The 20,964-nt window shown below is 39.1% G+C and overlaps 2 protein-coding genes across 9 annotated transcripts in view; one reads left to right on the top strand and one right to left on the bottom strand.

Annotated features, from left to right (window-relative positions):
• The window catches only part of CMSS1 (cms1 ribosomal small subunit homolog), a 393,286-nt gene that overhangs the window by 924 nt on the left and 371,398 nt on the right, over nt 1-20,964 (top strand). The window lies entirely within an intron of this gene.
• FILIP1L (filamin A interacting protein 1 like) overlaps nt 5,625-20,964 on the bottom strand; it is a 306,240-nt gene continuing 290,900 nt past the window's right edge. For 6 of the 8 annotated variants that reach the window (XM_059921292.1, XM_059921291.1, XM_059921293.1 and 3 more), the window contains 2 exons: nt 19,906-20,004; nt 5,625-9,812 (listed from right to left, as the gene is read on the bottom strand). In XM_059921292.1, the coding sequence (XP_059777275.1) occupies nt 9,633-9,812; nt 19,906-20,004 (279 nt within the window). In that variant the 3' untranslated portion in view covers nt 5,625-9,632. The other 2 variants (XM_059921295.1, XM_059921296.1) reach the window with 2 other exon arrangements.

Raw genomic sequence — 20,964 nt, 5'->3', positions numbered from 1 at the left:
CCTGCTGCCAATGCAGTGAATATTTTATCCTTGAGTAGATAGCGTTAAATAACTCCTCACCACAGGCTGGCCTTGAACTTTTCAAGTCTCATGGCTTAATATACAATTGTTTTTTTAAAATCATTCTTCAGAGTCTGCCTCTCTTTACTAGATTTTCTAAGATTATTTTAGGGTAAAACCAAAGCCTGATTCATGTCTGTAGAGTCCACAGGACCCTGCACATGATTGACAGTTGATACATATTTGCTACAATCATTAATATTGAAATGTGAGTTGAGAAATAGCCATTGAAAACAACAAACATTGTTTCCATGCTCTACTACAGCATTGTTTCCAGAAGGGCAGGCTTCAGATACAAACAGAGCAAATGGCATTTTTTTAAAAGGTTGCCAGTATAATACTTCATTGATGAAACTTCCTGACTCTTTTGAGGCTTTGTTTTTAGCAAAGGTATGCTTGTGCTTGAAGGCACAAACACCTTTTTTTGCAGGCTGTGGTATTTCACGTTTCCTTTAATAACCCCTGCCCCCCATAACTGAGGTGTTGAAAACTATATTTTATGGTATGATTCAAGGATAAACGCCAATTAAGAAACAGTCAGAATTTTTTGGAGTGGTGAAGGGGATCTTAATCCTTGGTTCTAGTCCTGTTTCTTGCCCTCACCAGCTATGTGTCTCTCAAGTTAGTCACCCTTTGGAAACAAAGAAATTAACATGTATTGAGTATCTACTATGTGCCAGATGTTTTCATAAATATGAATTCATTTAATCTTCATAACATTCTTAAAGGGTAAGCGTTTTAATTTAATCTTCATAACATGCCTAAAAGGTAAGTGTTACCTTCATATTTAAATGAGAAGCAGAAAAGTTAATTGTTCTTAGGAACACACAGCAAGGGAGACATCTGGGAAGAGGTCAAGAGCACTTGACTTTCAAAGTCACACTTTTCCCACTATTACTGTGTGGCTTCTCTGGTCCTCAGTGTCATAGTCTGTGAAGTGAGGGATCCTTAGAGATCATCTTTTTAAGGGTTTTACCAACCAAGACGTTTTAAACGTTGAATCTAGTTAGAACTGTAAGGTGCTACAGCCTCTTTCATCTAAGTTGCCAGGATTCCCATCAAGATATGTTGGAGTCCCTAGGATCACCCCACTTCTTAGGTTCCTTCTAGCTGTAAGATTGAGCTTTGAAAATTGGTAACATTAAATTTATCAAGGGCCTTTGCTTTGTTAACTGCTTTGAAGATAGGTGAGTGTATAAGCTTCCTTGAGATCTGCTTGATTGATTATTTACCAGTGATTTGTTTAAATAATCTGAATAATGTTTCTAATTCAGAAGAAATCACAGCTGCACCAAGTCAGGTTTTCTGATCCTACCTATATTAATAGAGAAAGATCAGCCTAAAATATGTGAATTATATATTGTTTTGAAAGTCAGAGGAGAAATAGTGCCTTAAGTCAGAGAAAGGAAAGATAGTTGTAGTAATGCCTTTACTCCTGTTGTGTGTTACGCTACTTGCCTATAAAAGTAAACATCTTTCCTTATCACCTGTTTCCAGTTCGTGCTTACGGTGGCGAGGTGATGGAGCATTTAGTCATTTATTCAACAGTCTATATCTATCTACAACAAAGGCTTAACATCTGTGGTTATGAATTCTTGTGCACATTTTCTAAGAGCAAACTGTACAAACACACGGATGCCCAAACACCGACACACACTGTGTATGATATTTATCCAGCTATCTATGTATTGTCAAGGAATTGAACTATGTTTTTGCGGTTTTCATGACTTCTTAGATGAGGTATGTGACTCAGAGACCCTTACTAAAGCTCTCGATCTACATATGACCCTTTTTGCATACATCTTATGGCTTTTCAAAACCTGTCGTTTTTCCTACAGGCATTACTTATTTTATTGCACTTCACTTTATTGTGCTTTGCCAATACTGCATTTTTTTTTAAACAATTGAAGGTTTGTGGTGACCCTGCATTGGTTAGCATTTTTTAGCAATAAATTATTTTTTAAGTAAGGTATGTACTCTTTTTATATGTAATGCTATTGTACAATTAATAGAGTACAGTATAGTGAAACATAACTTTCATATGCACTGGGAAACCAAAAAATTCATGACTTGCTTTATTGTGATACTCACTTTATTGTGGTCTGGAACCGAACCTAAATATCTCCGAGGTATGCCTGTATTAGAATCCTGCATTGTACTGGAGCCCAACATGGTACCTGGCACTTAGTTGGTGTTTGGTAGATATTAACTGAATGAGTGAATGCATTTTACAGGACTTTTGGTGATAGTATACACAGGTAGACATATAATTTCTCATCCAATCTAGACACTTTTGAGAGCGGAAGGCCATGCTCTTAGAATTTTGCTGGGGCAGTCCACTTGAGGTGTCTGGTCACCCTATTGGTATCATCATTGGTGGTGATTGGAGTCATGGCCCAGGGTAAGACAACTGAGAATTGCCTCTGCTGAGGTGTGTACAGCACAGTTTGCCTCCGGCAACAGAGCCTAGGAATCATCTAATGATATCTAATATTTCGTTTCACTTCATTTCACTTATTTCCTTATTCCCTGCCTACCTTAAGAAATTGTTTGATAATAATATATAATACTGCATGTATTGTAGTAAACAATATAGGCAGTAGAATCATAATTGCAAAACATTAGTGCTAATGCACCAGGTGCAATAGCTGAGATTTCATGTAGTTGACCAAACTGGGCACTTTCTCAGTGTGAAGCTGAATGTTTATTCACGTCATGGTTTTCGTGACTTATGGAGCAGAGCCGAGAGTTTCTGCTCTTGGAAGTGGTCAATTGGTCATTCACTTGCTAAAGAGAACACCGATTGTTTTCCCTTTTTATTCCAATAATATGCCTATTAAATTACCAAGTCAAGCGTCCAGCAGGCAGCTGAGTATATGAATCTGGAGCTCCAGGGTTGGAGCTGGAGATAACGAATTTAGGAATTACCAGCACATATATAGCTTACTTTTTTTAAATATAAATTTATTTATTTTATTTATTTATTTTTGGCTGTGTCGGGTCTTCGTTGCTGCACATGGGCTTTCTCTATGCGGTGAGTAGGGGCTAATCTTCGTTGTGGTGCGCAGGCTTCTCATTGTGGTGGCTTCTCTTGCTGCGGAGCACGGGCTCTAGGCGCGTGGGCTTCAGTAGTTGTGGCTCATGGGCTCTAGAGCACAGGCTCAGTAGTTGCAGCGCACGGGCTTAGTTGCTCCGCGGCATGTGGGATCTTCCCGTGTCCCCTGCATTGGCAGGCGGATTCTTAAACACTGTGCCACCAGGGAAGTCCCTATAGCTTACTTTTAAAGAGGATGTTTTTAGCAATCTTCAAAACTCTTTGCCTCCACTTCTTTTGAGGAAGGTTTTTCATATGCTCCCCTAGCTTATTCTGAATCTTTGATGCCATCTCTTACCAAGCATCTAACTAGAAAACTGAAGTGTGAAGACACTTCTGTGTGCAGTGCAGGGAAGTTGCAGGTAACAATACTAATTTGCATTTATTAAGTGGTCACTCTGTGCCAGATACTTTTTTGATTGCTTTACATGTACTGGTTCATTTAATCTTCATAAGTATACCATGATGTAGGTACAGTTATCTCCATTTTTTAGATGAGGAAATTGAGGCACTAAGTGGTTAAGTGATTTGCCCAGTGTTATTCAGTTGGTAGGTAGAGAGGCTGAGATTCATAGACAGGCAGTCAGAAACCAGTCTGTGTACTTAAATTTCTCAAAGTTAATTATTTTAATTATCAATGATAAGAATCTCATCTCTAAAATAATAATCCTTTATCAGTTTAAAGAGGTTCATAGTTTATAAACCTTTTGTTTAGATACATCATTGTTATCAAATTGTCTATTAACTCTTAGTCTCCCAAAGTGTACTCTTCTAAAGAACGCTGATTACTCTGAGATATAATAAGCAGGTTGTACCATTGGACTTTGAGAACAGTCTCTTCCCGGGAACTCACACTTGGTCCTAGAGCTCAAGGCTCACATACCTGGCTGTCTTCTTGACGTCTATACTTATTTGATGAGAATGTCAAATGTAAAATGAGGCCCAACTCCTGAATTTTTCCCCAAATCTGCTTTTTCTCCAGACTTCCCTATCTCAGTAAATTAAATCACCAACTGCCCAATTTCACAAAGGCCTAGGCATATTCTTATTTATTCATTTATTTACTTCCTTCACCCTTTACATCTGATCTATCAAGTCTTGTCTCTGCCTTCAAAACATATCCTGAATCTTTTTTCCTTTTTTTTTGCTTGTTTGTTTGTTTGTTTACGCCATCGGAGTACATGCTGCCATCCTCACTTGCCTACACCTCTGCGGTAAACTTCTAACAGGGCTCCCAATTTCCATCTTGTTCCTCTGTTCTTCAGTCAGCAGACAAATTGATCAATCAGATCACATTCCTGCTTAAACCTGTCACTGGCTTCCCTCCAACACACAGAATAAAACCTAGATTGCTTACCATGGTTGGTATCTGCTGGAACGTACTGACTCCCCTCTAGTTTATGCTGTCCCAGCCACACCAGCCTTCATTGGGTGCCTCAACAGGCCAAGCTCATTCTGTCTTAGCCCTTTGCAATAGCTGTTCCTTTTCCTTTCTGGGCTGTCCTTCTGAATTTTGAATGGTTGGCCTTTTCTTGACATTAAGACCTAAGTTCAAACACACCTGAGTTCCTGTTCAGCAAGTGTAGAAGTAGCTATCTACTTACATTATCATGTTACAGTAATTCTCATCAGAGCACTTATCACCAACTATTATTTTCCTTATTAAATTATTACAGTCTTCGCACACTATTATGTAAGCACCATGTGAGCAGAGATTTGTTTATCTTGTTCTTTGCCGTATCCTCGGGGCCTATAGTAGTATCTGGGTACTTAGAAGGCACTCATTAAGGATTTGTTCATTAAGTAATTAATTGTTAATATTTCACAGCCACATCTTGGAGACTTTAACATAGGACCTCTGCGTCTAAAGAAACTTGGTCCACTGGAAGAGTTGTCAAAATCCTACTTAGGCTTTTAACGGACTTGGCAGATGTTGCTTTTCTCTTTCTAAAAATACATTAGAAGTCTGTGTTTTATAACTGTGTCTACTATCATTTTATTCTAACCATATTTGGGTTTAGTTTTGAAATTACATATTTGAAAGGACAGCAGACTTTTGCTTTGTAAATGAGCTGATAATTCCTACTGGTGACAGCTTTTGTCACCTAGAATCAGTGTGATTGTTCATTTTGTTTGAGATTGCTGACGTAAGCATTGTAAATATTTTTGTTGTAATATCATTTTATCCTTAAAAATCACATCGCTTTATCTATGCTGAACTCCTTCTGGAAACGGTGAAGTTGGGGGACACCTTGGATTTTTTAAACCTGAATAACTTAAGTTTTGGGGTTTTTTTTTTCCTTTTCTCACACCAGAGTTTCCTTTCTCACATCTGTAGGCAGCCATGCATAGTAGATGTTGTAAAGCATTGCCTCTACATATAAAATTCAGACTTGGAATATTTACAGTAGATGTTGATAACATACAACAGAGGATCAACTTCAGAGCATGTTGTTTTCAAAGTCATTTATTGAACTCTCATGCTTGGCTCTCTTTTAGACACTGTAATGGAGTTAGAGGGAAAAACATAATCTGTTTATGGGATTTATACATTGATGTGGTTCAATCAAAATGCAAGTGATATTCTTTTAAGACAGATGCTTAAGGGCAAAAAACAGGGGTAGGATAAATTTTAAAAGGTGAGAGGAAGGAAAGAGGAGAGGGATAGGTGCAACATTTTTGTTCTGTACTTGAAGACTGTGTAACAAAGACCAAGTTTTACTTTACTGTATACAATTTCTATAATTCTTGCAAATGATTAAACAAGTGGTTCTTGACAACAATTATGAACGTTTAAAGGTACAAATTTACACATCTTTCTCTAAATAACATGTACAGTAGCTCTGCTGTCTTAGAAAATACCGGGAATTTGGAAGGCCTAGAAATAGTTCCATTTCCCCCTCAGATTCAACATTAACACATTACATTATTTTGTGGCACAAATCCTTTCTCATCTGATGTTCTTTAGTTGAACACTTTAGGGCATTCATAGAAGTATACATTTTACTAAATATATCACAAACAGCTTGAAATATAGTTTTCCCATTTTCATCAGCTTTCATAGAATTCTTAATTGCATTCTTAAATTGCTAGCATTGCTTTTAAAAATTAGTTGATTCAGCTCTTCTTAAGCTCTTGAGTTCCTTGTTAGTCTAGTTTACACTAGACCAGAGGTCAGGAAACTTTTTTTGTAAAAGGCCAGGTAGTAAATATTTTAAGCTTTGTTGGCCAGTGTCACAGCTGCTCAACTCTGCTATTGTAGCATAAAAAATGATCAGATAATAAATATGTAAACGAATGTGGCTGTGTTCCAATAGAACTTTATCTATAGACAATGAAATTTGAATTTCATGTAATTTTCACATCTCACAAAATATTCTTCTTTTGATTTTTTTTTTCTATTTAAAAGTAAAAACTATTCTTAACTTGCAGGACATACAAAAAGACAGTGGGCTGAATTTGGCCTGTGGGGTCTTTACATTTATAGACCCCTGCCCCAGACTCAGTGTCAGACCCCAAGTGTTACGTCACATGTCCTCAAAAGCAGGAATTTGAAATGCGTCCCAGAGAGAATTACTCCATTACGTCAGTTACTCCATTACTCAGTCCAGAATTATCAGTTATGTGTGAGATCAGTCACTTTCCTGTTACAATCAGATACTTTATTCTAAAAAGTTGCAAGGAGATTAGTTCCGAAATCATTGAAGCTAAATAAATGAACAGCTGAGGGAAAACTCCAGCATACAAAATCATACAAAAATTAAAATTTTTGTTACAATTTGAACGTGTTTTTGTTCACTTGGATTTTTATCTGCTTCCTTTTAAAAATTTAACTTAATAAAATCACTATAGAATTATTAGGATAGCTTCTTTTATTTTTATCTTTGGAGGAATCACAGTTCTGCAGAAACAGGATTATGCTCAGGAGGCAGAATTCTTTATATTTTGGTTGTGTTATAGGTCAAACACCATTTTGTTGAACTTATCCCAGGTCTAAGTTGTTTATGCATTTTTATTGCACTACATATTGCTTTAAAATAAGCATAGTTTTTGTTAGGATAGATTGTGTTATTTTAAAGACTTTTGTCTTAATGGGATTAGAACTGTATTACCATTTAAAGATAGGTTTCTGCTGCTTGCCATAGAAGTGTAGCTATTTTCCTATCCTTTTTTTAGTTATTTGTACAATATCTTGTCTTTCTTATCTTGCTTGCTCTTGAACTTATGCCAGCTTGGCATGAAAATGTACTTTAGGGAGTCTCTTAACATAGCAGAAAACAAGTTTGAAATCTCTAACGTAAAATATATTTTGTGTTCATCTTCAAGGTAAAACATTCCCAGGGTATTGAGTTTTTCTAGGAGTACTGTTGGTGCTTGTTTTTCCTGTTTTGTTTCATGGTTTTCTTCAGTCTATTTGGGTTCCACCCTAGGAGGTTCAGTGTTTTTTCTTTGCATTAGCATAATTATCAGTGTTGAATGGTACCCAGCATATCTGCTTTTCCTGACCCTATCATATACCAGTGCGATCTCTTAGCACCTTTTCTCACTTATGTCCTGACTGAATGGCCCTTCTCTCCCTCATTCACTCATTCTCAGTTCGCTGAATATTACCTGCTAATGTCAGGCACAGCCCTAAGCCCCCTACACATTTTCCCACTGCACCATCCACCTGTTACTGCCCTGCACTTACTTCTGAACTGTCTCTCTTGTATTATTTTCATGTCAGAGGGTCATCATCTTTTTTTGTAGTCCACTCCTTCCATTATTCTCTTACTGCTTTCATTTAACTTAGACTCTTCCACTTCGGGTTTTTAATTCACCCAACCTCCTCACCTTCTCCCTATGCCGCTTGCCTGCTGACTGCTGCACATCATCCCTCTCTTTGGCTGGTACAGCTCAATGCTACCCAGGCTTCCAGCGCCTTGTCCTCCTCCTTGAAATTGAAGTGGGTCCCAGGGACATTTGTATAGTGACATCAGTGCATTGAGTTGGGACTGGCTGGATGAATGTGAAGAATGGCAGTTCCTTTGCTCCTGCTCTGCTGACTCCATCCCAGGACAGCCAGCTAAAGCACTGTCCTTAACCAGCAGGATTTCTTCCAGGATCATGCATCCAGTTCTTAGTGCCAAATCACAGAAAACCTTGGGTATGCTCTCCGTAGAATGTATTTATTTTTTCTGACTGAAGCTTTGTGAGATATAACTGTCTCCCATGTCAGAAATGCCTTATTTGTCTTAAAATATCATTGTGTTACTCTATCCACACTAAATTACAGACACATGTTTCCCTTGATTCAGTGAGTTTTTAGTGTGAAGAAAAGAACCACTGTAGTTTACTGCCAGGGAACTGAGCCCCGCCTTGTAGATGACTGGTTGAATTCAGTTTTCGTAGTTGACATACTCACGGATGACGAGAACTGGAAGGGACCTGAAGAATTATTCAGCTTTTCTGTTTTACATACTAGAAACTCAAGGCTTAGACTAATGAATGCCAAGCTCAGTGTCAAATGAGTGAAAAACTGGAATTGGAATTTGAGTCTCCTGATCCCAAGCTTTTTTTTTGAACCAACTGAGTTTTCAAGTGTTGATTCAGATGTGATTAAAGAATGTCCTTTGAGATGATAAATTGTCTTTTTTTTTAAACATCCAAGACAGTGATTCATATCTCCCTAAAAGATCTTAGTATTAGTGACCTTTGACTCTCAGATGTCCTGATTACTATACAAAGCAACGATACCAATCTAAAATGGTTTGCTTTACAAGCCTAGCAATGAGATTCCATGGCCTATATATACAGGAGGGGCAACTTACTAGGGAAAGTGGGACAGAAGACTAAGTGCCAGTAGCCAAGTGTGCACACTACACCAGCAGTTATCAGGTAGGCCACACAAAGGACGTGTTCGGCTGTTACTCATTTTTGTTGTTCCTTTCTTCCTTGTAACTAAGAAGTACCACTTGTTTTTTTCCTCCTGGTCATAAAGAAGTCATATTTTTAGAACTTAAAGTATGATTTTAGTTGTCGTGCCATTTTGATGGAAATAATCTGACTTTCTTGAAGCAGATTAGGAATCCTTGATACCACATCTTCTTGGCAAAGTTCTGTGGAATGAATTGCTTCTGGGTTCACCAGAAAACTTTTGATCTGTTCTAATGAATTCAGTCCTATTCCAGGCTAATGATAGTCCAACTTTGGGTTGGATTACAAGTAGGATGAGGAGTTGGGAGGATTTGGGGTGTGTGTCTGGGCCTGTGATTGTGTGTATATGCATATACATATATAGTTAAAGTAATTGCATATGTCCTGCTCTTTCAGGATGATATTCACCAGGTCCAGCAACCTGTGAATGAACCATCTGTCTGTTTGCTGTTTCACCATTTCCTGGAGAGATGGCCCTTCATCTTTGTCCTTCCATACTAGTAACTCCAGCTTTCCAGATATTTCTGTAGGTGAATGTATCCAGGCAGTACATTTGCATGACTTACCTTTTCCCTCCCATGTGGAGGAAAGTATTAGAGGTGACAGTCCTTATGATGTGTAGCTTCCCACAGCCAGTCTTATCCATAGGCCCTGGGAGAGCTTTAGGGGAAAGCTTAGCAATGCCTGTAGATTTTGGTTTAGGGATCCGTGTTGGGATTCTCTGCTTGCATACCTCCTTGATCTTGAATTAAACAGAAAAACAGAAGGTGGTTAATGGTACAGTTGGTGGAGAAACAGACATGTTCAGGACATAGAGTCAGCTTGGAGATTTTGGCTTCTTTGAAAACACTGGGTTCTAGGGACACATCAGACTGTCAGGTTGAAGAAAGAAAATTCAGTTAAACAATTCTGCCAACATGAGTTAAGTGTGTGCTGTGTGCAAGGCCCTCAAGTGTAGATAATGTTAGATACAAAGATAAATAGGTTATGTTTCTTGCTTTTTGGCAATCATAGCGTAGTGGGAGATAAACAACAGAAGTGTCCCAAATTCATCTCAAAGGGTAATGAGATTGCCAGAGAAAGGTTAATTTCAACTGAGGGATCTAAGAGAGCTTCGCTGAGAAAGTAACATTTGTCTTGGGCCTCCAAAGACTATTAGGAGTTTTAACAGCAGGAATGGGAGAGCATTCCAGAGTAAAGGAATACTTTTGGCAATGTCCCTGGGGTAGGAAGTTGGATAGAGTTGAGAAATGGAATGACTTTAGATTAGGTTGTATTTGAGAAGCAGAATGGGAATGTAGACTGGGGCTAGATAGGGAAAATTGTACCTGATTCTATAGACAGTGTGTGTGTAGTAGGGGGATAGTAAGGACTTAGGTTGGGGGGAGGCACATTGTAGAGGGAGAATTGTATTAATATTTGTACACAGTTAGCCTATGAGCATTGAGAGAGGACTCACAGATAGGTTGAATGATCTGGAGTGGGAAAGTGGGTTGTAGAGTGTGAAAGAGTAAAGACTTGATTTAGTTCATATTTCCTTAGAAATATACTCTTATTTTCATTTATTTAGGAAAAATATTCTTGGATAAGAATACTTGTTGGTAAAGAGATGGGAAAAGGTCTCAGCTAACTGTAGTTCTCCCATTATAATCTACAGTGATGATGATGATGATGATGATTTCCCCCTCTTTTGTTGGATCGTCCTTTCCTTGCTGTGAGCTCAAAAATAGAAATCTTTTAAAAATGCATTGTAGTTTTCATCATAGATTCTAATACTGTTCTTGTGGAAACCCTTCTTATATTGTTTTTCATTCTATAGAAATTTGTTTCCACATTTTTATTGTACTGATAAAGTACAGTAAAGTCCCTTGGTCTCTTTATGTAAACATTCACTTATTTTAAATGCCCCCCAAACTATTATAGCAATCATATTTAGATTTTCAAATAAACACTACAGAGAATTGGCTAAAAAAATATGAATCCTTCAATAAAGGATAAACTATATGGGGGGGGGGCTTCCCTGGTGGCGCGGTGGTTGAGAGTCTGCCTGCCAATGCAGGGGACACGGGTTCGAGCCCTGGTCTGGGAAGATCCCACATGCCGCGGAGCAACTAGGCCCGTGCGCCACAACTACTGAGCCTGCGTGTCTGGAGCTTGTGCTCCGCAACAAGAGAGGCCGCGATGGTGAGAGGCCCGCGCACCGCGATGAAGAGTGGCCCCCGCTTGCCGCAACTAGGGAAGGCCCTCGCACAGAAGCGAGGACCCAACACAGCCAAAAATAAAATAAATAAATAAATAAATAAAATAAAACTTAAAAAAAAAAAAAAAAACTATATGGGGAGTATGCTTTCTTTTGGTACAGTCTTCTCCATGCCTAGGCACTAGGAGCGTTTTAGGCTTTAGTGTTCTTACTGACATTTTTTTTTTTATACTTGATCCTAAACATGGCAAATGAGATACTGATACTTTGATATTATTCTCCTGCCAGGAAATAATCAGAGATGTAGGCAAGGCTCTTTGTTTTAGCATTATTTATAACAATGAAAAATGGACACAGTTTAAGGCTCTAACAGGATAGAGTAAATGAATTACACTGTAATCACATGAAAATATCATGCCATCTTTAAACAATTATGCTTTTCAAGGTATAGGAAAGTATTTATTCAGAAATGTTAAAAGCAGGATTTAAAACTATATACATACTTTAACTATGTATATTTGAAGAGAAAATACTAGGAGAAAATATACCAGTGCTATCAGTGGTTAACTCTGGGTAGTGGAGTAATAGTGCTTTTTATTTTTCTTATATCTTCTATATTCTCCACATTTTCTAAAATAAGTATACAATTTAAAAAAGCAACACTAAGTTATATTAAGGCATAAAAAAGGAAGGAAATACTTCACAGATCAGGACATTTCTATGAACATCTGCGTATTGTGCAAACCGTGAATAAGTAGCAGCTGCACTTGAAATCATAATTCCAGTCAGCTGATCTTGTAACCACAGCATTAATAATAGCCTTTACAAGATAGGTTTCAGTGATGTCCTTTAACTTTGTCAGGATTTAGACTGATTGTCCTATTTAGTGTACAAAAACCTATGATGGGATCCTACTTAAATTGTAGATTCCTGGGCCTTACCTCTAGAAACTGTAATTCATTTGTCTATGAATGCACCCAGGAATCCACATCTTTAATAAACTCTCAGGGTGATTTATCTGATGCAGGTGGTCAGCCTGACATACTTTGATAAACACTGCCATAGTTGAAGCTCATTTAGATGTAAGCTTTAAGGTCTTTTCTAACCTGGAACTCTGACCTGCCTGGGTGTGGGAGGTTCAACACTGTGGAAGGCCAGGGTTTCATGGCCCAGTGGTCCTAGATGCTCATCAGAACCACCTGTGGGGCTCTGAAAACACTGCGATGCCCAGATCCCATCTCAAAATCTACTGACTCAGATTGTCTAGGAATGTGGTATGAGTACCACAGGTTATTCAGAACTGAAATCTGTCCAGTAAACTAATTGATATGGAACACAATATTGATGGGGCTTGTTTCTTATAAGCTATACTGATATGTGTTGGTGAAGACAATATGGCTTGGAATGGTGGTCATTGGTAGGGTCAGCTGCCTGAAAGTTATTGGGCTCCCATTGTTTCTACACTATTGATGGCTGCAAGTTAATTTTGGTTTTCTTGATAACTCTTGATGTCACTACATAGTTTTTACCTCTAGATGGCAGCAAAGGCTTGTTATATTATTAGGACAACTCTAAATGTCATTCTCAAATCTTTGAAAAAAAATGATGCTATTTTTTTTTTCTTGTATGAATTTTATACTTGGACATGTTTCAGTAAATGAGGTATAGAGCTTTAAAATGTGTCATCTCTTGGATCATTTTTTAGAACATTATGTCAAATAGCTCCAAGAAAGTTTTATCCAAATTTGGAGTGCATATTGCAAGAGGAATCCGTGCATATGCCTCTTTTAAGACCACACAGTGAATGTTCTACTCAAGAGTTGGAGGCTCCTGGGTTTCATCAGAAAGCAGATGTCTTGGAGGAGATTAAGCATGTTGGAAAGCTCATTCATAGAAGAAAAGTTTTTTGGTTTTTTTTTTTAATGTTTAACTCAGTTCAACATGGAGATTGGGATTTGGAATGGATTACAGGTCTGAAAGATGCTGAATTTATTGAGGCAGAGGCCTTGCTTTTATTTAGGGAACAATAGAGAGAAAAGGAGTATTCATTAAATTCTTTAAATGTTGGCTTGTTTGATCTATAGGTTCTTAAAAGAAGCGGAGCTATCTATGAGACTCTGTGGTTATAGCAAGGCATTAGATGTCAGTGAGCCTTAGTGACCAAAAGAATTATAGAGAGGTGAAAATGTTTTATTCAAAATCTTAATTCTATAACCCAATTCCTACTTGATCCTTGTGCTCCTTCACATTATCATGGAGGGCAAACATCAGAACAAAATCAGCATTTATGAGGAAGCTGTCAGATCCTAGTTATACAGTTGGAGTCAGGATGTTTCCTTTTCTCTAAATGAAATGGATTTTGTAAGTGCTTTGAACTTTTTGGAGATGTATTGGCAACATACTGTGTAAGAAAGCTGTGTTCCCTCAGGAATGTTCCTGACTCCAGGGACTGCAGGGCCTCTCATTACACCTTTAGCTCTAGGGGTGGAAAGGCTCAAGGCTCCCAAAGACGGTGGGTCATTTTCATTTGTGGTCATTGGGGTGGTGCAGGGAGGGGGCGGATTCAGGGCTGCCTGACTCCCTTAGGGACCCAGCTGTGTAATGCTTGGTCAAGGCCGTGTGTTATCAGAATAGCAGTGCTTTGTATTTATGTTTTTCTCTGTTAAATGGGAAAGTACATAAGTAATGATGATGGATATGGTGATGAAAAGGAGGAAATGCTAAATTGAGAAAAAAAATCTTTGAAATATTATTGTCTCCTTTGTCTTTTGTATTGTTTGGTAAATCACTGCTAATTTATTTATTTTTTTTTTTAAAGGAAACAACAGGTAATGAATCTGGCAGATAGCCTACAGTTTCATATGCTGCTTTGGCTTTTTTCTCTTGATCTTCTCAGAACTTCCTCATTATACAATAAAACTTTATCACTAAAGATTTTACGGTTTTATATGGCAGGGGGTCCTTCAAAAGGAAACTCTGTAGTTTCATTAGCTCATTCCCACTAACCTCTTGTGAGAGAACATTTGGTTTTAAATAGAGCTACAGTGCTATGATTTATGTTTAAGAGTTGTCCCATTTCTGAGGTGAAGGTGAGAGGAAATTGATGCCTTTATTTTATAATGTAACATGGTTTGTGGTTGTACCTAGTCACCTCCCAATCTCTCTGTAGTAATAACACCATGGGCAGTGAGGGCAATCCAAGAATAAGCATTGAAATACAGTTTTCAGAAATCCTTCCTAACCTAGTTGCTTCCATTTGGTGCCCAGACACATAGCATCACATGTAGAAATAGAATGTTAAAATATGTTAACCTTGAACTGTTTTGTTTATTCCCTTTCTTTTTATTCATCTGTCAGGTTTTTCACCTCAGCTTTTTTTCTTCTTCTGTTTTGGTACCCACTCCCCTCTTTCTCATTCCCTCATTTGCACCCATGTAATTTTAAAAAATCATTCGCCGGCTTATATTTTACAACAGCTTTGGATTAGTGGCTAGAGCACTGGCTATGGAGCCAGATAGGCCTGGGTGGGTCTCCATTCTGGTTCTGGCACCACCCAGCTGTGTGTCCTTGAGCAAGCCAGTTAGCCTGTCCAGACCTTAGTTTCCTCATCTGTAACCCTTATTTGGGGATTAGACTGCCTACTTGCAAGTTCCTTAGTGGGTAGAGATATTGTGTAGGAAAGCCCCTGGCACATCTGAAGTGTCAGGTCTGTGTTAGTTGTTACTAATGTCAACATTATTATCTTTGTTTTTTTCCTTATATCTGTTCTTAAGGTGCCTATTTCTTGATCATAATCATAACTTATCTTCTTGTTTATTTTACCTTTCTTGTTTTTCTGCTTTATTCCTTGTTCTCCCATCTCTCCAATTAATTATTGGAGACATGTTGCTAAGCATAGCAGTTGCGGCAGCTGACCAAGCAATGTCAATTACTGGGCTGTGTTTCTAACCACCTCTGGCCCAGAAAAGAACCTTCACATCCTTTTCCCTCCTTATCCTACTTAGTCTATTCATTGTCTTTCTTTTTTAGAGTTCACTTGAAAACATATTTTTTTCTAGTCTTTCCTGTCTTTTTCTATCTTTTAATTATTCAAAAAATGAGGCAGTTATACCAACTATAAAGCCCTTTGATCTTGACATTCAGTGATTCTATGAAAAGAACAAATGCGAGCCAACTGTGGCCACCAGGTGTGTTGTTAGACCTGCGCACCTTTGTTGAGCACCTATTACCAGCAGTATTTAAGTCCTGGATAAGGTAGGACAGTAGTTCTTAAACTTTATAAGCCCAAGAATGACCCAGGCAGCTTGTTAAGATGCAGATTCCCTGAACTGGATTTCATAGGTGTGGGTATGTAGAAATCTGTGGAGTCCTTGGTAATTCTGATAAATGTGATCAGTGGCTGCATTTTGAGAATCATTGATATAAGAGTTTCAAAACTAAATGACAGCTGATTCTTGCTCTCAAGAGATTATAGTATAGGAGGGGTGACAAACGATTATAACGAGGCAAAATGAAGTGCTATAATAAAAGTACAAACAGAAGTGTTTTGGAAACTCAGAGGAAGATTGAGAAAAATAAAGAGTTTTCTAGAGGAATTGGCACTTGAGGTAGGAGTAAGATTTCAATACAAGGGACAAAGAGAGAAGAGCGTTACTGGCCTAGGAACAGCATGAGTAAAGGTATAGGGTTAGAAGCCCTGCTAGTGTGTGAGAGGATGGTCAGTACTGTGTCCTGGTGAGGGTACAGATTATGTCCAGGGTTTCAAAAGGAGGTGAGGTGGGAGGTGGAGGTCTGATAGAAGGTTTGGATTTGGGGCACTCGGTAATGTAAGTGCTAAGTAAGTGCTGCTTTAAGGGGAGGGACTGAAGAATTGCCATGATCAGGACAGTGTTGTAGAATGATCACCAGCAATACAAGTGAAGGTTGGATTAGAGGTGAGGGACTAGAGGTGCTACTATTTTACAGTAGCATCGGTACTGAGGTGTGGATTTGGGGAGTACTAGCACAAATAAAAGGGGGAGGGCAGAGGAAGAAATACCAGGGCAGAGTGGCTGACTGGATCTGGGGGATGAGCAGAGAAGTGGAGAATGGGACCCAGATTTTGACCCTGGGTGACAGAGAAGGTGCTGGACCATCACCAGAAGTGAGACAAAGCAATCCAAAGAGCAATCTAAGAGTGACAGTGCACTGGGGTGGGGGCATATGCCAAGTGTGAAGTGTAGTTGGACCTTCCATGTGGAACTGTTTGGTAGGCACTGAAAACTTGGAGTTGTTGCTTTGAGAATCATCAAAGAAAAATTGTTGATACCATTCAAGTAGCTGAGACAGCCCAGGGAGAAAATGTAATTCCTCCTCATCTACCCCTTTTTTCTTCTCCCACCATGGGTACTTCTATATCCTTTTCCCAGAGCCTGAGAGGTGAGTTTTGTTGGGCCCTATCCTGTGCCCATTCCCTCTACAAGGCTGCCTATCTTAATAACTGATAAGAGTGTAACTAGTTCTGAGAGCAGCCCTCTGAGGAGACATTTCTTTCCAGTACTTGAACAATGCACAGTGATTGAACCATTTTCCAGGCACTGATTGGCTAGCTGGGGTGAGAGAAATCCTGCCCCTCTCCTGCAGTGACCAGGCTGTCCCCTGGGCCATTGTGTCTGGGCTGAACAGACAGATTACATAAACTCACACTCTGTGGGGGGATCTTGCACTCCTTAGCACAGGGGTGATCAGTAATTACAGGATGGTCCCCGTATAGCACATTTCCTGCCTCATTGGTAGTCTGAGAATGCCTGGAATAGGGCCATAGTTGATAGGATGACCTAAAAAAATAGTAGTAGTTGTCCATTGTTCTCCCTAATCCTCTTATTATCCTTCTTAGAAGCTAAAATCAGCGGCTCTGGCAGCATTTATATTTTCTGAAATTTTTGTAATAAATATGTACTATTGTTATAATCAGAATAAAAAATTTTATATAAAAAAATTGTGTTGCTTATGTCTGTCACTATGAGAGATATTATCCTTCTTAGAGTAATCCCTGCTGCCCTGAAGGGACTGTCAGGTGTTTAAATGTTTCTTATGTTATGGACTCTTTGGGGACTTACTGCAGTTTTTACTTAACTCCTCTTTCTATAAAATGATACATTTTTGATGCCTCAAAACTGACTGATATCAGTGAATTCAGGCAAGAACACAATTAAAAGGCAAAGAACAGAAAAGGAATAGCTCTTTTTTTTTAAAGAGAAGGGAAAAAAAGAGCCAACTCACTAATGGTAAAGGATAGTAGTTTGTTCTGGAGGAATTGCTTTGAGTGGCCGCATTGAAGACGGTTTTTATACACACTTCATTGTTATGAGAGATAATTGGAGACCAATTTGAAGATTTTCCTCTAAAATGGCAATTTTATTTGTGATGCTCCCTTGGTTTACAGTCATTTAATCCTAAATTGGAAGCAGAATTTAGAGACTGACAAGGATGAACCCTAACACTTCTCCCTCTGAGCTCAAAAAATACACAATGCTTTTTTTTTTTTTTTTTTTTTTTAGTGATTTTGGGACCGTAAGTCTTTCCTTATAAGTCATGATGTTGCTTGAGAAATGGAAACCCTGAATGAGGGTATACCATCCCAGGAAGATTTTCTAGGGTTCTGCAAAGGCAAAAGTTCCACCACCTCTGGGCTAAGCTGGTGGTGTTTGTCTTTTTGATGGCTAGACCTTGATTCCTAAACTGCCTTTTCTGGAGGTTTTTGGTCACTGTCAGGACTGTCAAGGTGGCCACCTACTTATAAGCTTTGATGTGCATGCTTGTGATGCTGTTTCTATGGGTCATTTTCACTTACTTCTGATGCTTTTCACTCCAGCCATCTCTGAGGCCGATCAGGTACCTCTGTTCTTCACATGTTGATAGCCTGTCCAAACTCATTCTTCATGCCTAGAATTTGTGCCTTTGCTTATAGACTCCTGCTTTAGGATAGAGTGGACTTGGACTGCAGCTTTAGTGCTCCCTGACAATGAGGACTTGTACCTCTCCTTGGTCTTGCTTTCTCCCGTCTCTTATCCACTGCACCATCCCCAGGTGAATCTTCCCCATGCCTGCTTATTTGTGTGGGGCTTGGCCTTTCATGTTCATTATCTCTTGTTAACCTAACAGTGGCCTGGAGACGGGAGGAGTTGAAAGGGGAGGCAGATTGCCACTCTCGTCTGTGGTGATCATGGTAGGCTTCGGAAGAAGTAAGGCTTGAGCCAGACCTTTCAGTGTAGATCACTTGATGAGAGAAGAGAATTCTGTCCAGGTAGAGCAATGGGGAGGAGGCATACATAGGGGTGTTCCGAGTGTTCTGGCCAAAGTGGCAGGCTTCTGAGGCAGAGCGCAGGCAGGTAATGTTAGGCGCCCTGTCTGTGTCCCTGGGCAGTGGAGAGCATTAGGTGCAATTTATTTTGCTCCCCCCCTTGCACTGAGGTAGCTTCTCAGTATGTTGCCATGGGACAATGGAATTAGACCTATGTTCATGTCTCTTTTTCGTCATACAAACAGAGCCACCTGGAACAATTTTCTTTACCTCTCAATTTAATTTTTTTTAATCTTTAAAAATTGTGATGATACCCACTTTATAGGATTATTATGAAATAAAATAACAGTGTATAAAGGATTAGTTTTTTCTTACCTCACTGCCCAGAAACCTTTGAGGACAGAGTGCCCCCTAGCACGGTATTAAAGGCCCTTCGTGGTCTGACAGTACGTGCCCTTTGCACCTTTCCCCTGCCCCAGCCATCTCAACATCAGCCACACTGCATTGCTCACTGTTCCCTGAATGCTGGTTTTCTGCTTTCCTGTCTGCCTCCACACCTCTGCACTGAACACCTCCTGGAAAGCCTTTTGTCTTCTCTCTATCCCAAGTTTTCCTCCTCTCTCAGCCCACCACCCCTCCTCCAGTCAAATCTTATCTGTTTCTGAAACCTGACCCCTGAACCCTGCCCAGAGTAATCTGCTCCTCCTCCAAACTCCTATAAGTGCTTTGCTATCTATAGAATTCCTTTTCTGTGTTGTGCTCTTAATTACCTTTTAAGGTAGTCCTCAACTCCCGCCTTAGATTCTAAATCTTAACACCTGCATAGCTGTCCTGCACAACAATGAGTAATATTAGGTGCTTCATAAATATTTGTGGATTCATTCTTGTAGGTGATTTGTCAAGGAATGAATAGAGCTTGTATCCTAATAGACATTTGTGCCTGTGGTGGTTATAAGCTAATACAAATGGGATTGAAACTCCTCAGAGAGGACTCTTTGAAAGGTCGAAACAGTAAAGGGTTATTTCTTAAGTTCTTGGGAATCCTGGTGAAACCGATTTTTCCCCCATTAAGGCAAAGTTGGTTGGTTGTCTAGATTTCTCTTTATTTCTCCCAAAGGCATGTGAGAAATGGAAAGCTCATCTGAAAATACTGGTTTATAGTACGGTATCTTTGAAAGAGACAAAGGTACAAGGTATTAATACAAATATAAATGTTCAAATATGCACGTGCTCTGGGCTGATCTGTCAAGTTAGTGGAAACAAGCCTTATGCAATGAAACTCTTCAGTGCAGATTTTTAAATTTGTTTTGAGGCTTATATTTAGTCAGATTCAAGATTCTCATCTCTACATACCAGACAGAAGCTCTTGAAGGACAGTGAACCTTTTGTCTCCTTAATAGCCGCCCAATTCAGTTTGTCATGATCAGTGGATTGATCAGTTGTGTCCATGTGCTTTGAAGAGAAGACACTGCATGCTGAGACACTGTGCATGTCGCGGAGACAGGAGTGCTATGTCAGTTAGTAAACCCACTCCACCCTTCCAGGGACCTAAAGAATGGCAGAGAGTGAGACAGCCTTTGTAGGTCTGTAGGGCCTATTGTTGGTTATCCAAAGATGACTAACCTTTAAAAAAGCAAAACTAAACTAATAGGCAAAAAAAAAAAAAAAAAGGTCTCTTATAGGTAACCTTCCAAAAATATCATACAGAACCATTTGGCTATGCAGGAAAAAGGAACTCACTAAAATAAGAAAACTAATTTCAGGCTTCCAAAAAGTATCTCAAATAATTAGATAACTTTTATTTCTCTTGACCAATAATTTTGTGAAAAAATAAGTGAAATTTTAAAATGAGGCCACAAGAGGATTATCTCTAGGATTGCTGACTGCAGTGCTAAAGGTTAGCCCAGATTACATTTTTATGGCACCATTCTAAGTGTTGTAAAACCTGGTGTCCTGATAGAATATTGACAGATTTGTATGTGTTGCCATATGAACAGTGTTAATTCATTATCAAATTATAAAGTACTTAGGAGTGTGTTGGCCAGTTAACTTGCTGGGCTCCCTAAGGATTCCTTACCCTACAGCATTGCCTTTGGGGGCTGCCTGCTCTGACATATTTGACTGCACAGTGGAAGAATCCATCTGTTGGAAAGGAAAGGAGTTTAATCTAAATGAAAATGAATTTTAAGGGGGTTTAAGGTTTGGGGATTTTATTGAACCGCTTATCTTCCTTGTTCTTGCATTTGCTTCACTGTGGCCCAAGGTGAATGGAGTCCTTTGTTTTGGCTCATCCAAACTGCTCTCTTTAATGTGTGTTCTGGACCATTCCCAAGAAATGCTGTAGGGTTATGTTGAGGGCCTGGGATCTGAGCAGAGCTTGTAGGTGTCAGACAGCCTGCTACTGCTCAGTTA

The sequence above is a fragment of the Balaenoptera ricei genome, chromosome 4 (assembly GCF_028023285.1).
Source record: "Balaenoptera ricei isolate mBalRic1 chromosome 4, mBalRic1.hap2, whole genome shotgun sequence".
In the NCBI taxonomy this organism is placed as follows: domain Eukaryota; kingdom Metazoa; phylum Chordata; class Mammalia; order Artiodactyla; family Balaenopteridae; genus Balaenoptera; species Balaenoptera ricei.
The sequence above is the reverse complement of the archived record's forward strand: the minus strand, read 5'-3'. Positions and strand labels throughout refer to the sequence as shown.